Source organism: Poecilia mexicana, unplaced genomic scaffold (genome assembly GCF_051168715.1).
Source record: "Poecilia mexicana isolate PSO_F unplaced genomic scaffold, ASM5116871v1 scaffold_10, whole genome shotgun sequence".
NCBI classification, from domain to species: Eukaryota; Metazoa; Chordata; class Actinopteri; order Cyprinodontiformes; family Poeciliidae; genus Poecilia; species Poecilia mexicana.
In genome coordinates this window covers 9,497,794-9,515,504 of record NW_028263379.1, presented here as the reverse complement: position 1 = coordinate 9,515,504, position 17,711 = coordinate 9,497,794, and the positions used below count along the sequence as shown (strand labels likewise).

At 36.6% G+C, this 17,711-nt stretch overlaps 1 protein-coding gene across 1 annotated transcript in view; it reads right to left on the bottom strand.

Annotated features, from left to right (window-relative positions):
• The window catches only part of fat2 (FAT atypical cadherin 2), a 94,236-nt gene that overhangs the window by 27,668 nt on the left and 48,857 nt on the right, over positions 1–17,711 (bottom strand). The window contains exons 13-19 of the mRNA XM_014997806.2: positions 16,389–16,588; positions 15,399–15,552; positions 14,703–14,936; positions 10,613–11,002; positions 2,734–2,945; positions 874–1,011; positions 638–781 (exon numbers count right to left, since the gene is read on the bottom strand). Of these exons, the coding sequence (XP_014853292.2) occupies positions 638–781; positions 874–1,011; positions 2,734–2,945; positions 10,613–11,002; positions 14,703–14,936; positions 15,399–15,552; positions 16,389–16,588 (1,472 nt within the window). The remainder of the gene's footprint in view (positions 1–637; positions 782–873; positions 1,012–2,733; positions 2,946–10,612; positions 11,003–14,702; positions 14,937–15,398; positions 15,553–16,388; positions 16,589–17,711) is intronic.

Below are 17,711 nucleotides of genomic sequence, written 5' to 3'. Positions count from 1 at the left end.
AACAGTGGCTGCAACGAATCAAAACACAGTGGCAAAACCTGTTCAAACGTGCATATGGTTCCTGAAAGGGTCAAATAAAAAAAAAGTACATGAAAGACAAGCTGCTTAAAAAAAAAAGACTTATTTCTCTTTCCTTTTCAGGCCTGGAAAAGGTACATCTAAAACACTAAAACAGGACAGCAGAAATCAAGGTCATTGGTGACTTAATGAGTTAAGATGATTTGCATCAACTTAATGTGCATAATATTTTTGTGTCTTTTTTATTTCAAGCCCTTATACTTCTATAAAGCACTTCATTACTTCTCAAAACAATCCTTTTGTAGGGGAGCGCTGAATGCAAAGCGTAGGAAGAACTTGTTCTTTCATGCCAGCAGCAAAGTGGATGCATCATTTGGACAAAATGTACAGCAGCCAATATGTGGTGGCCCACGCCGAAAACAACACACACACAAAAAATTTGGAAACTGTTTTTGAAAGCATGTGGATTACTATGACATGGATGATGGAATATCTGCACAGACATATCTTTCAGGATTCAGCAATTAGCTGGATTAACATCAAATGAGCCATGTTCCACCAAAAATGTCTGCCTGCTTTCTGTGAATACGCTTAACACAAAACATTCAGGTTGTCGTACCTGCAGCACTAGATTGTGGTTGACCTGAGAGAAGACTGGTGGATTGTCGTTGACATCCATGACAGTGATGGTGACGAGGACCGCCGATGACAGAGGGGGCCTGCCCTCGTCTGCTGCCTGCACCGTCAGAGAGTAATGAGGGATCTGCAAAGCAGAAATCAGGGTTTAACAAAACACTTTTTGTTTTCACATTATTCAATGTTTTTCTTTTTTTTTTGTATTTCACACACGCTGACCTCTTCTCTGTCCAGGGCTGTGCGGACAGAAATTTCACCGCTGCGAGGGTGGATGGAGAACTGCTGCTGCAGATCTCCACTAACGATTGAGTACCGAAGCAGATTATTGATTGGACCATCCAGGTCTGAAGCCGTTACCTGATAGGAATGAAAGAATACATAATAAACATCACAGTCAAAGCAAATGTTTTTTTAAATTTTTTTTTATATTATTATATATTATTTATATATTTTCTTTGTGATGGCAGGCACAAGCTTTTCTCCATGTCTTAGAGAAATAAAAACAAGAAAACTAAAATCCATCACTTGTATTATATTTTCTACAGTACGTCACACCTAAAGCATAACATTTAAGATTTTGTCGATCTGATTTTTTTTGTATTCACTGCTGAAAACATTTACAGGAACAATCAGTATAGGGTGCACATGATGGATTCTATAAGCTGATACATTCGATTGCTTTGTTGCAAACCATTAAATCCAATTGACTTTAATTATTAATATTTTGCTACTTAATGAAAGACTTAAACATGTTTTGTTAGGATATTTTTCAAGCTTCAAAGCATTACCTACCAACCTTTTGACCAACGTGGTTGATTGTTTCAGTCCTTTATATGTTCTATAATGACCCACACTTTAATGGAAGTTGCTTTTGTTGGAGTTTATTTTAAATAAATTAGATGCAAGTTTTCCTTTAATGTAATTTCTCTTCTAGATTCTATTAATCCCCGAAAAATATCTTGAAAAAATGTTTGGTCATAAAACAGACCCAGAAGATGAAGACTTAGTTTCACCCTTCAGTTTCTCTCTGAATTTAGTTCACTTAAAAAATTTAATCCAACTTTCTGTAGTTAATTAAACCAGTGGTCCCCAACATTTTTAATACCGCGGACTGGTCAAGACTTGGAAATTTTGCTGCGGCCTCGGGGGGTTGGGGGGTGGAGAATTGGTCCACGGACCGGTACCGGTCAACGGACCGGGGATTGGGGACCACTGAATTAAACAACTGAAACAGCTGGCCATGAGACAAAAACATTGACCTGTTAGATGACAGCGTTGTAACCAGTGAGTCGCTGAGTTGTGTTATTGCCATATTATCTGCTGCCGCCCTGATGAGACGTCTGACATGTGGCTTAATCTGGTTTCTGCACCTTTCTCACCTGAATCCCTGATCAATACATAAGTTCGAACTGTTGTCAGGACTCTCTGCTCGACTCATTCGTCACCTCCTGTCATGTTGTGTATTTGTGTGAGATCACATCTGCTTGCACTGCAATTAAACATTACCTGATGAAATGTTTTATTTGGCTCACAATTATCAGTTTTGTGTGTGTATACATGTCATAAATGATCAAATCTTTGCTTCATTAACTTTTCATTGTGCAACCTGGTTTTCTACACGCTTCAGCCAAAAATTCTTCCAGATTTCTTATATGAGGTCTTTGTACATGAATTTATTTTGTCTTTCACCTTCCGCGTCTTTTTAAAATTTTAACAAGGTTTTCTTGTGTGTTTAAGGAATTATAATATATTTTTTTGAATTACATTATCTATTACTAAATTGTAAAAATGTACATCTAATAAGCTTTGACTGAAAACAATGATTTCAGTGCTTCAAATCTTCATGAAGTTCACTGTGTACCTTAAGAAAGCATTAGATTTTTTTCATGTAAGTCCAGGATTTTGTCTACAAATGATAAAAGATAGATTAGAAATGTAAAAATAATGGTTTTAAAATGTCTTCAATTTAACATAGTATGAAGAAAGCTTGTTAAATTTAGTGATAAAGCACATATGTATAAAGACAAATTATGTTTCTCCAGTTTAATTACTTTGCAATATATTGTATTTATTCCTTACTTTCATAACCAGACTCCCGGGTGTCAGATCCTCCAGTATCTCAGCGCTGTAATCGCCCTGTCTGAACACTGGTGCGTTGTCGTTCATGTCCGTCACATTGATGATAACCGTTGTGATGTCACTGAGGGAAGACTTTCCACGACTTCCCTCCACGGACAGGTAGTACTCTCGGGACACCTCGAAGTCCAGCGGAGCCATGAGGGTGAGAAGGCCTGTAAGATGACGACATAAACACTAAGTTTGATATCAGTCACTTTGAACAGCAGAACAAAAATCTGATGTCTGCTTGATGGACTGACAGAGAGCTGTCTTGCACCCTTGATGACCGCAGTTCACACCTGACTGCTATCATAAGAACAAAGAAGTGCTTAAGGGTTTCCCACATCTGTTCTGCTTTTCCCTTAATGTGATGCAATGAAACTTTTAAAGTGCAGGCTCAAAAAGTGAACAACTGGGAGGACAAAGTAAACAGTGCAGAGAAGAAAACTTTCAATCTTTAGTCTACCTCTACTTTAGACGATCTCAGGATCTTTTTTTTTTATGTTAATACTGTCATTGTTACCACAACAGCACAAGAAAGTGTAGTCTGGTGCTATTGTATTTTCAAAAAAATGTTTTCATTTATGTTTTTTTTTTAGAGTATTAAGTGAGTTCTCCTATTTATATATTAAAACTTTAAACAGCTAAAGACCTCTGTGATGCCTTTTCTACAAGTGATAGGAATACATTCAGGATAGAAATCATTAATATAAAGACTAATTTGAACTGGAGGTTTACTTGCTATACATTGCACAATACTCACATGAGAACTGCTGCATAAAGTTATGAAGACATCAATTTATTTTACATCTTCAGATATCTCAGTGACTTTCATTTTATCCGTTTCCCAAGCATTTCCTTTGTGTTGCACATCTGAACTGTCATCACAACCTCCTATGTAAACCATGCTCTGCCTGACTACACATGAGGCTGAAATGCAGAGTCAATATTATATGGAGTGACAGGCATTTTATCATCTTTAAACGAGTGTTCTCGTCGTGAGGGGAATGTGGTTTGGACGGTGATATTTTCCATAAGTGAAACACATCCTGTGTGTGGAATCATGTGGTACATCTGAGCTCAGTAAAGATGTTAGTTTAACCTTTAAGGAGACATAAATCTCCCCATAAATGCCTGCTGTCTGTGTGTTTGCTGTCATCCTCATGTGAAGCCCAACATCAGTTTATGGAAACAGCTAAAGCAGTTAAGATGTGACCAATGTGTTTGGTTTGTTAAAGAGTCAGCATCTTTACCACTGACAGTTTGAAGCCTTTTTGCATCTGACCTGCTGAATATTTGCTCAATATAAATGTTTTGTCTGAGACAAAAGGAGAAAATACGTTTTTGTTGCTAAGAGAACAAGAGCAAACCATCCTTACATTGTCAATGAGCAGTCTATGTGCTGATTGCTGTCTTAGTTTTTTAGTTTCTAATAATGACTAATGTTTAATTGGTCGCTATTAAAAGCTCACAGAAAGAGGATAGATAGTTTTATGGCAACATCCTTGATGAAATCTAATTAATTTACACAGAAAAGTTCAATTAAAATGTTTCTATGGCTATTACACTTTTAAAAGACATAATTTAAAATACTTTACACAATAACTTTGACATAAAAGACAATACAAATTTTAAACATTGGTAGCTATGTTAGTAATAAAATTGTATTTTCAGAGATCATACCTGAAACGATATTTTACATTTCTGAACTGGCAACTGACTTCCTTCATTAGCAGAAAGTGCTAGTGGGGTTTTTTGCAACACAAACTATCAAACTAACATCACAGACAAGAACATCTAGTGGATTTAATGAGATTGTAATTTGAAGGATAAAGTCTTAGCACACAACAAACTCCTAAATTCCTTATCAGTTTTAGATTTTAGTATTTCTGTTCTGTTAAAACATCTTATTTTTCCCTTTTAACCAATATGCTGTTAATGGCTATGAGAGAGAATATGAAACATCCTTGGCAAAAAAATACACCTCTCATCTTCAGAAAATAAGCAAAACATGTTTGCCTTTCTTGGAGCAGTACCAATAAATACCCGTAATCCAAAACCATACAGAAAAAAAATAAATTACAGCCCGCAGCTCTAACTCCAGAACATCCTGATCCACTCATTACAGTCCAAACCACAGATGTAAACAAAAAAACTTAACTCTGTTTAACTTTTAGTGAGATCACACAAACTCACAGTGGTTTCAGTGTTTGGAGATGGGACATGCTACAACTGTGGAGGTTATTACCTTTTTTTGTTTTTGTTACACTGAGCAAGTGTGAAGCAACAGAACGTCTCATTGTGGGCATCTTATCCCACACAGACCCGGAGCGTACCTACCTGCTGCAGCTCGTCATATCTAGCAGAGTGTGGGTGAAACACACTCCCAGTTTTGGGCTGCCAGCCAGTCTGCCAAAAGACACCTTATTAAGAGAGAACAAAAATAGGCTCCAACAACACGAAACAACCATCCACCACTCTGCTAAAGTCGAATACCTCCATGTTTCAGAGAGTAAATTATTTGTGGCCCATACAAAGAACGGGGGTCTCATTTTATTGATTTTTCTGAGATAAAGGGATTTTCTGCAGCTAGTTTTAGTCAAAATGATCCAAGGCGTGTTATTTATTCATTCGTTGTTGTTTCGATTTACAATCCAACTGTGAAAATGCAGGCTGGGATTCTGTTTTCCCTTTTGTATCAATAAAACACATCTCTCTCTTTTTTGCAGAATTCCCACTGAGAGGTCTCTGCTTGTTTATAATTTGTACTATCCCAGGGTTCCTCCACTTCTTATTCTTAAACTAAAAATTATTGGAAGAAGTGAAAATCTGTTTTCATATGTGTAAGAGACCAACAGCAGTGACATCATATATATATATATATATATATATATATATATATATATATATATATATATATATATATATATATATATATATATATATATATATATATATATATATAAGCTGATTTGATAGAAATAATGACTTCTACTTTGAAATCACTTAACTCAGTGAGACAGTAAAAGTGTGTCCATCGAGCCAAATATATTACTGGCAAGCAGTTTGAATGCATGCCACCCGAAATACAATAGCCTTCCAGATACTTCATCCACACAGTCCTTAGCATTTGTGTACATATTGTAAATTCAGTGATGATCGTGACTGAATATATTGTGCAACTCCGAGCTAAAATGATGAGAAAGAGGTTACTAGATGAAAAACCTGTTGAAATACTGAACAAATAAACTACATCACTTTAAATTAAAACAAAAATGACTTAATTACAAATAGAAGACTACACAAATATCAACTTTCAAAACCAAGATAGAAAAATCAAACCTACACATGGCACAAAATACTTTCTATAGACCAAATTCTGCATAGAGAACAAACACACAAGAGCTCAGTTTAACAATAAATCCATACTCTTCTTTCACACTTTTCTACTTTATAGTAGAGAATATATTAACTTGTGACTGACTTTCTTTTTCACATATCACTCACAAAACTGTGCCTAAAATAAGAACAATCTTGAGTAAGAGAGTTTTTGATGTTGATTGATATCAGCAAATTCCACAGTGGTGTTAGGGCTGAACTGGAATCAAAAGAGTATCAAAAACAGAAGTGGACTTAAAGCACGGCCTTGGTGGCCTCCCATGTTGGTAACTGTAAAACGGTATATGCAGTTTTTTATATCTTCCTTCTGCTGAGGATCCAGTGGCCATTAGGTGGCACTAATCTCCAGTTCCTTGAGCGTTTTTTTTTTATTTTATTTTTTTATTAAATGCTGAGCTGTGATTTATCAACCATCAAACAGGGGTAATTGCTCTTCTATGATGTAATTTAAAATAAGTCTTTATTTTAAAACTTCCCACAAAGTGAAAGAAGGAGATTTGTACTTTTGTTTATTGTTTGAAATGGCAGCTTACTGGTAGCCTGTGGAGAAAGACCATAAATGATTCAGTGAAAGGATGAGGTTTTTACACATCTGGGCCAAACCACCAGATAACACATCGGTGTTAAACATTTTCTCTTTTCCAGTGAGCTTTAGGGATCAGACTGGAAGCCACAGTTTCACAGCATGTCTCTGGGGTTTTCATGGATCCCTCTCACCGTTATCGTGAGATGTTTGTGCACGTACAGTAATTATGCTAATGTTTTTGATTGCCTGTTATAACCCTGCACTGTAGTAAGCCTTTGATATAAACATACAGCAGCAGCTTTTTCTTCCTGCTGCCAGGTTTCTATCAGTGTGGACTTGTTTCACATTTTTGCTCCGAGCAGTCTGAGTTCATTCCACACAGCGTGAAGTGACTTCCCACAAAGTAACTGAGTGAGGATTGTTTGTCATTGTCAGCTTCTACGCTTCTACTTCTCACACATTTATTGTGAACACGCTTTGAGAAGCTACAGCAAAGGCTGTTAACACCCGTAAGAAGCTGCAGGGTATTAATTTGTTATTAACTACAAACAATAAAAACCAAGTCAGCTTACTTTGCTTTCCCTGGAACACAGAGCTCAAAAAAGATTAGTACAAATCTGTCTTACATTTTTTTTTTTTAATTTAAAAATAAAATCGTGTGCTGCCATAAACAGTTGAGGATTAAGTTGTTGAAGATTGTCTAGTTGTTACCTATTTCTGTGGCGATAGTGTGTAGGTGTCGCAATAAAACAAAACTCAGGATATTGTTTTATAAGCTAAGCCTGCTTTAAACTGATTCACCATTTCCTCTGTAACCTTTGTGGTGTGTTCTTTGGTCTTCATGATGCTTTTTGTTCTGTAATTTTCTCTTAACAAACCTCAGAAGTCTTCACAGAACAGCTGCGTCTATACTGAGATTACATTACTAATCAGTTCACTTCTGAAGGCAAATGGCTGCACTCAATTATGTGCAGTGGTGCCAGAGTAAAGGACTTGAATGCTAATGCGTACCACACACTGGGATTTTTACCTGTAGATGTGTGCCTTTATTTTCCTTTCACTTCACTGTTCTTCACAGTTCTCAGTGGTGGTCTATCACCAAATCACCCAGTAGAATAACACATGGAAGATATTGGCAGTTAAAAATGTGAAACACTTCAAATGCTAAGTCGCTTTTTGCAAGATGGTGTAAAAACAGCACAGTGGAGACATTAGAAAGTACAAATTTAGGTTCATTCAGCGAACATAATATTTCCTCATATTAATTTAGATTTTTAATTCTCAGTACAGCTAAGAACATGTGGTACATTCTCCTCTTTTTAGTCAAACAGTCCTTCAATTTGTTTTAAACCTATTCATGAATTTACTGAATGTACTTTAATTTTTTCACAATTTGTTGGTTGATCAAAGCCCAATCCAACTTTCAGGCATGAAACATTTGCTCTTCATGCTGAATTGAAACAATGAAGTATTTACCTCTGGAAAACTGCAGACACGCAGAACTTTGTTGAGTTATTTCTCCCTTACTCTGCTTTTGAAGATAAACTCACCTATTTGTCACATGATTAGTTTATCTTTCCTGATGATTCAGTGAAATATTAAGCTGCCATGAGGGTTAGACCCAATCCATCTGGCTCCTGTTTCAGACAAGACAAACTGCTTGCTGTCTAATATTGGAAAAACACCTCCTGATCCACAGCCAGTGTTAGATTTACTGACCACAGACATGTCCTTTAAAGACAACTTGGAGATGCTTGCTTATCAAGCGAAGGATCCATAGTTCATTCAAAAACCATATAAATTATCTAATGTATTCTTCACCAACCAGTGATGCTTTTTTGAATGATGTTTTATCAGTTCAGCAGCAGATATTACAGTTATTTTTAGGGTCCTTAACTGTTTTCACATCTAAAAACACCTGGGAGATTCAGGGGAAATGCAGGCTGTCTGAGCGTCTGCTGCTGTTCCTGCATGCCTTTCACAGCAGGAGATTCACGCTCACAGCTGGAAGTAACACGCAGTAATATCTGGGAGGAGCGCAGAGACTGCAGGAGATGATGGAAAAATGCTCCGTGGGACTCTCAGTTTTGTTTACAGCATGCTGGCAAATGAGTCCCATTGAAAAATATTTTAGTATTTATTATGTAACATATAACATTTTAATTAGAATGAATTATTGCTGAATACGTAACAAAGGAGTAAACCACATAGGTGGACAATAAGGCCTATAAACAATTTCACAATATCTGCAGAAAAAAGGGGTTTGAACATCTGTGTGCTCTGTAATTGGATACATTCTAATGACTTGGTGTGATCTCTGCTTGTTTTTAGATTAGATTTTAATAATTTGGAAACCTGGTAAACCAGCTCATGTTACAAAATTATTCTGTGATTGTGGGTTATGTGAATCACAGAAAATAAAATACATTTTTATCTACTGTTTTTCTATTTTTTCTTGTTTTGTTTTTGTGTGCAACTGTAAGAGAGCAAAAGTTTAGTTAAAATTTGGATTTATGTCCCTTTTATAATAACAAAACATATGGCCACAACTGTAGAAATTGCACAATGTTTGGAATATTGTGAGTATGAGACAAAGAGAGCAAAAATTAGGGATTTGCCGGTATTTAAATTATTCATACTATTCAACAAAGACAAAAATGTACTTTATGCAAAATATTAACTTTTGTTCTTCTAAATTAAAAGGTTACATATCATATACTGAATATACCTCATTCGGCTCTGCAAAGATCTGTTTGTTTTCTATCAATTGTTTTGAAAGAGATTAACTGGTGAAGCCAACAGATGACGGCTTCATTCCTTCTTTGTTTCAAACTGCAATAATTACATAAAGCATCACATCAAAGGGTAAACATTTTCTGCAATGTTTCCTGTAAACAAAATGTATTCATGATGCTTTAAATTCAATAGTCGGAAATCTTAAACTATATTTCGACTTAGATATCACAGAGGTAGTTCTACATTCTCAGGAGTCTCAACAAATGTGTTTTCTTCTGTCAGGCTTGCTTGTCCTTCCTATTTAAAACATGAGAAGGGTGAATGCAGGATGTCTTTCAGACAGCCTTGAAAAAAAAACAGACGTGTTTGAGTAAAACTTTGAATGTTTCTGACTTTTAATTATACATCAGACTTTTACATTACATACCTCATTCATAACTTCCCCCCAAAGCATTTCACTCTGTTGACATCGCAGGGGAATGTTACTTATTAATTTATTTGCTAAAAGTCCTAATTGCTATATTCCGTTGACAGTTTAGTAAAAAAATATAAATAAAAAAATGATGGTGCCTCCAGCCACCTTGAAGGAAATCAAATCAAAATCTTTTTTCTCTGGATCAAAAGTTTCAGCTCCCTGGTTTGTCTTTGTTGTGCTAATACAATGCAGATGAATTATCCACACAATGAACTGCTGGCACTCCATTCATCATGGCCACAGCATATTTCAAATATTAATACACTATGGAAGAAAGTTCTCACAGTAACAAATACGCTATTGTTCCTCTCATGAAATACTCTTTGAGTTTTACAGACCGGAAACTTTCTGATTCTTTTGCGTTTAATTACACATATTTTAAGCTTTTTTTCTATTGTTCTGTTTAGAGATATTTATGTGAAAAGCTGAAATGTGTGTATTTTAAAATGAATTGGTTTATTTTGTGAAATGTCAAATCTACTTATTCCTTTTGTTCCGTATCATATCTTCTACATTTTTACTTTAATTTTAGGCTTTTTTTTTTTAGATCATATTTCATTTGAAAGTTTATGAAAATTTTGAAGACATACACAGAACAGTCCTCACAACCCAGTGAAGATACATATTTTTTGAATTCACCTCAGAAAATTAATTCAGTTTTTAAATCTGTGGACAAAAAAAAACAACAAAAAAACCATTCTGACCTGTTTGTGAGTCTAGGTGGAAGCGGCCATCCTCGTTTCCTGAGATGATGCGGTACATGATGGGATCCGGACCACCCCCGTCTCTGGTGAGCGCCGACACGCTCAACACCTCAGACCCGACCACCAACGACTCTGGAAGCTGGGCGGTGTACTCCGAGCTCAGGAACACTGGTTGATAGTCGTCCAGGGAAACCACATCCACTGTAACCGTGGCAACAGAGTACAGGTGGCGAGGCAGGCCACGGTCGGCGGCTTTGACCTTCAACTCAAATGTTGGTGGGGTGTCAGAGGTCAGAGGTCGCTCCAGCCGCAGGACTCCAGAGAACTCATCCAGAGAGAAGAACCCACGGTCTCCTGCCAGCATGGAGTACTTCACCTCGGAGTTTATGCCTGAAAAACAGAAATTTTGATGTACTTTAGCTCAAACATGAAGAATAAACAGACAAGAGAAACTCAACTAAATTTGACCTGTGCAGAAATACGTTTTTATTTAAATATTTTTCAAAAACTTCTAAATGTTTAATAAAGAGCTTATATTTTAAAATGTATTTTAAACAGAAATAAAACAAAAGATCAATAGTTTTCTGGTTTATCTGATGAGAGTGCAAAATGACGTAAATTGTCCCTTAAAAGTCTAAAACATGGTGGAAGAGACAAACAAATTAACTACCATTGAAAGTATTATTGAAAATAAGCACAGAAATGGTTGAAAGCGGTATTTTAAGGAGTAAAATACCTCTAAACAATCGTTAATCCTCAGTCGTTTACTATTATTACTGAATCACATTTTAAAGACAACTCTCATCTTTATTCCGCAGTTGCTTAAAAGTAAAAGGGGCAGAGAGAGAAAGAGTAAAACAAGCAGTAAATGCCTCAAACTGGGATTTGAATAGGATTAACATTATGCAGCCTTCATAGATGGAGCGTCTTTTCCATTTATGTTTTCACAGATATCACCATCAGTCGGTTGCAAGTTTTGGATAAATGATTTCATGGACAAGCTCCAGCTATTGCTGCCCCTCAACCAATTCAGAATGCAAGAAATTATCTGAGATTATGTGGCAAGATAAAATGTGTTGCTATTTCATACAAAGCATGTCACTCTCTTATCTGCAGCAAACCAGATAATAGATAATAACTCAACAGATGGTGGCACCAAATCCCCTTTTCAATTCATGAAAAAAGCAACAGAAAACCTGTTTGTTCAGCGACTACTCATAAGGCCTCTGAAAAAACTGACAACAGCAGCATTCTTGTGAATTAACTTGATTTTCAAGTCCGTATTTTCATCAAGTAATTTCACATAAACATTCAAACTTAAGTCACACAAGGAAGTTTAGGTGTTCTGCAGATTAACTGGACTAAAGTTTGAAAGATGATGGTTAAGCTGTTTGTCTTTCTGTTGCCATGACAGAAACACACTTCAGTGTATTCCATTCAAAAACTAAGATTTGTTCTCAAAACCGTCTCGGTCTTTAAAAGCCAGCAGCTGGATTTGAAAAGTCTGCTGATGCTCACTCATTAAGAAAATAAATCAAATCACTGAAAAAGCAAACTGATGCACCAGTAGACAGAGTAAAGCCTCAAACAGGCTGATCTTTATGTTTCATCTGTGAGAAAGCTGTGAGAGCAGGTGAAGACAAGCTGCTGCACATCTAAAGGAGTGGCTGAGCTGCCAAAGTACGCTTTCCAAAAAAAAAGTCTGTACCAGCTGGTTTATGGGCAGACACTTTGATTACTTTCTTTATATTTGCCAGTGCGTCAAAGTTTGACCATAAACCTTTCAACACTCAAACTGCAAACAGACAAACGCATCTGTGCAGACTGGGCTCTGCTGCAAGTTTTTAAAGAAGAAAACTTTTTCCTTAGGTCCCCCTGCGGTATTAACTCTATATGTGCCAAAATGGTGTCAATTATTTTTTTAGAAGCAACATAAACTATGCACATAATTCATCATCATCAACAGGAAAAGCAACATTGAGTGGCCCCCACACCACTGCAGCATAAGAAAACCCTTGAGAACACACACTGAGAGGGTGAGAGGTTCTCCTGTAATATAATCTTGGAGGGAGAGAGAGAAAAAAAGAGAGAAAGAGAGAGAGGGAGAGAGAGAGAGGAAAAATCTAGAATAAACACTATTGGCTACTTCACCCACATGCTGTGAATTGCTTCCCAAATGTGTTACTGAATTGTGAAGAGATGGTGGCCTTCCCACATCTGGATGCTGCCATCAACTTTTTTTACCTTGGTACAAATAACTGACCGGTACATGCCTCTTGGCCACATACTACTGAGAGCTTTTATTTTTGCATTTTGACCATTTGAAACTGGATATGGAAACTAAATCTAAAAATGGAAAGAAGTCTCTTAATTTCATGCAAAATAAAGCAAAAGAAAACAAAATATTTTTTCCCAAAATAAAAATAAAAATTTCAAATGTGTGACACTAAATGTGTTGTAACCATTAAACTCCAGGATATAAGAATGCTTCGCTGTTTCAAAAAGAGAGAAATGAGACTCTTGGTTTTTCAACCACTCTTTCAACTGAAACGAAAAACTGAAACTTTCTTTCACTGTTGATTAAAAACAAGCTAGTAGGTATTCGAGGTCCTTAATGTGACTCAAGGGGGAGTTTCAGCAGTTATTTCCATGACCCTTACATAATCTCCTTATCTACTCATTGTCTGTCAAAGCACCTTACAGAAGAAAATATCCTGTGAATATCGTCTTCTGGATAAGAGTGGTGATTGCAGTTTTAACATATATATGAATGATTATATCCCTGCTTTCCACTTTGTAACAAACACAATCAGTTTACACTGATGTGAAGGGATCAACCCCTAGATATTTATTCTTCAGAAGACAGTTTCTCTTTACATGGCCATATTTAGTATTTAGAGTTTAGTATAAACTCTGATAAAGTATTACTAATAAACTAAACTAATAAACTACTAAAGTATTAAGCTTTATAGTCAAATCTTTTATGTTTTTTTACAATAGCTATTTGTACTGTTTACTATAAAATAAAAAGTAGTGGGGAGCTTTCCATTTGAATGAGGCTCAAAGTGAAATAACAGTCAGAGGTTTTTCTACCTAACTGAAGATATATCAACAGTGACATTTGGTGCAGTAGCAGATGCCAATTACCTAGAAAGCAGCTGCAAGTCCAACTAAACATTTCTTTTTGGTTGACTGTAGAGCTCAAGATTCCTCTTCAAGCTGCAAATCTCAAGTGATGATTTAAACTTGTTTGTATGTTGAATTTAGCACTCAAAACAAACTATCTACCTGCCTTAAAATAAACTATCTACATATCTGCATATCTCCCCAAGCCTCTCAAAAAAAAAAGAACACACACACACACACACACGCACACGCACACACACACACACACACACACGCACACACACACACAAAATTGGGTTTATCTATAAACAACCCATAAAACACTGTTATGCATCAATATGTTTGGTTGTTACACGGGATTAAAGAGGAGGCTACACTCAGCAAGTTATGATTTTACACAGACTGAGAGTTGGTACGGAAAACACAATGAAGTGCCAGCTGACAGAAGAACACTGTTAAAAACAAACAAGGATGTAAAAATTTGTATTAAGTGATGAACTGAATTTATACAACTCAAAGCACTTTATACTAAAGCCACAGTCATCCATTTAAACTCAATAATATGCACACATTCACGCACCGACACACATCAAGAGGCAACTTAAGTGCCCAGGGGCAAGTCGACATGTGGCAGAAGGACATTTGAAAGAAACTTATAATTTCCAGATTTTCAGCTCATGAGGTTAAGTGTTAAGAGAGTTAAATCTCTGTGCAGACAGCTAGAATGACAAAGTATCAAGGGGGAGTTTCGGAAGAATTAATTCTGTTGCAAATGGATTAGCATGTCATTATGTATGGGATCAGCAAAAACATGCTTATCCACATGCATATTCTAGACTTACAAAGCCAGGCTTGTGATACCAGGCCAAATGTTTTACCTCAGCATGTTGGGACCTGAGGCACACAATACATTGTTCTCACAGAGCTGAAAATCTCCCATTTCTTAACGTCAGCAGTTGCTCACCTGTGTCCGGGTCCTTGGCGTATATAACAGCGATCGGCGTGCGAACCGTAGTGTTGTCGAACACGGTGACCTCATAGTGACTGGAGGAGAAGAGGGGCGGGTTGTCGTTCATGTCCTGGATCATCAGCAGGATGTCGGCCTGACAGGATCGACCACCGCCGTCAGTCGCCTTCGTCACCAGGTTGAACTCCGAATGCGTCTCACGGTCCAAAACGGCCAGAGTGAACAGTTCACCTGAGGGCAGGTGGATTCAGAAATAGTTCATCACCAAACAACATTTTATATGTATGTAAAAAAATATTTTATTCTTACGGATATTGAAACATGTTTATCTACAGTGGAATTGGCATTTATCATTCCAAAAGTAGTGGAAAAAGTTTGGCAACACATTTTAAAATGTAAATTTGTGACCTCCAATACATTTTCTTATTATTTTACAGTGAAAGTGATGATTGTTCTCAGAAGGACATGACAAAATGAAAACCGTCTGGTTCATTTGTAAAATCAGTATGAATTTTAAGTGAGAATAAATGTTATGGCAGAATGAAAGGAAGTGATGTCAGTGATCTGCTGGACAATAACAATTGCTTTGGCTCCTGTTAGCTCATTACAGCCGCAGATTGTTGATGTTATCACTATCCCAGACACTCACAGAGCGAGAATGCCTATTTTCACCTCAAACAGGCACCATCATACCTGTTCTCGGATCCAGATGGAACTTGTCTGCGTCTGGACCATGCAGTGTGTACGAAATCTCGCCATTTGCTCCCACATCTGGATCCGAAGCTGAAACTTTGAGAACAAACTTCCTAGGTGGTGAGTTCTCCATCACCCCCTCTGTGTACACCAGCTAGAGACAGAGGATGAGAAAAATGATCAGGTGGCACTGAGATAATGACAGTGTTTACGAGCTTCGATCATTTCAGACGTTTTCAGCAGGCAGCTGAAAAGGGATTTTTTTCAATAAATTATTCTCAGATTAAAAGTATCCTTTAAAATAAAAACTGACATATATCTATGGGGTGATGATATATATATATATATATATATATATATATATATATATATATAAGCATGCCTGATGGCACAGCGGTCAAGCCAACCGCCGTGCCATCAGGACCGAAGCAACCAACCCCACCTGAACACCTTCACTTCACCCAGAAGCTTGCTCTGTCTATATCCATGTCCTGAAGGTGTTAGCATCTTTAGGCTTCTTTGTTTCTATTAATTTTGTTATTTTCTCTCATAATAATCCGCTTCTCCAGAAAGTACTGGAGACAAATAGATATATGTGTCTCCAGTACTTTCTAAAGCACTCTATGACAGCTATATAAATATTTTTTTCTCTTACTTTCCTGTATAAGAAGAGGAAATGTACCTCACCTTGTATGAGACGACATTAAATGTAAAACAAGACTTTTTAAACATCGTTTTAAAGACTAGTTTAACGTTCAACTTTTAAATTGTCCTTGACATCTTTTATGAACATTTCGTGCAATAGCGCAAGTACTGCTGTAAAAACAGCACTCCTCCTTTGTAATCCCTTGTGAAAGAAGATCCTAACAATAAATCTGGGACTGCCTAACCATTCAGTAGATCCTAGCAGTGAAGCAAATTTGCTGAGTGGCTCAACACAGAATCTACGAAGCAACAGCGTTCTGTCAGAGATGCCGCGAAACGACTCACCTGTTCACAAACTGGACTGTTGTCGTTGCTGTCCAAAACATGAACATCAACAGTAACTGGAGCCTCAAACTTCCCATCAGTGGCAGTCACAAGTAATGTGTATCGGCCTTTGGTCTCTCGGTCCAGGCTCTCCTTCACAATCAGACCCCACTGACCTTCGTCCTCCTGGACGATGGCAAACTGGCCCAATGGGTCTCCGTCTGAAAAAAAAAGAAGCCGCATGATGCTTTTGAATCTGACGACTCCATTGTCATTGCAGCTGAAAATTATTTGTGATTCTCCGATTGTTTCATATCTGCTACTGTCCTGTTAATGTTGTTTGAGATTGATTTTTTTTCTACATTACATTTGCAATCTTAGATTCTGTAACTGATTTTGTCTGTTGCCTTGTCGGACACACCTTGTCAGACAGGTGATGTGTGCTGGCTAACGCTGAACAAAAGGTTTCTTACAAAAACAAAATGTTTAACCTTAAGAAAGAAACTGTCTCGAGCTGCCATTCAGGTATTGCACTTAAATTTAATTAAACTGCTTAGCTGTACCACAGGTTTTCTTTGGCAGAGATAAAACATTAAGTGGATTATATTCCACAAACACCAACATTAATTGCCCCCGAGTTATAATTTATGCTGATTTTAATTTATAATGTTGACATAAGACTGGAAATACCACAAATTAAGTTGACATTCTCCCAGTTTTTACGGGAACATGCATTTAGCTTCCTTTTTTTTGTTACATTTTTATGTGAAAGTTGTGTTTCTACAGCAAAATGTAGAACGTTTATTTGCCGTTGAAGCCTTAACAACAATAAAAAAAAATCAGAGCTTTAATTTAGAAAAATATCTATGTACTGTCACTACCAGATTTCCAGTTTTACATATTTGTGGCTGTTGCATGTTTTTGTGTAAATTTTGTGTAATAGCTGTTAAAAGAATGAGAATATGAGTATACAATTCACTGTTTTTGTTATAACGTAAGACATTAAGTGTTAAGACATTAACAAAGAAAAAAGTTAACTCCTTTTAGTACTATTAGTAATATTGTCTTAAGACAAAACGAAAAAACATTTGCCCTGCAAACTGGAAATCAACAGTGAAAATAACAAATTCTTATTGATTTAGAATAAGACAAACCTTAAATAAATTAACACAGTATGTGGGCGGTTTTAATATATATATATATATTTTGTGACAACTGAGACTTTGCGTAAGCTGAGCCCTTCCATTGTAAATAATTCCAGCACAAACACTCATCTCTGTGTCAGAGCTCCTTCAGAGAAGTTTAACTGTCTTGGATTTGCATTAATTCAAGGCTGTGTTTGTG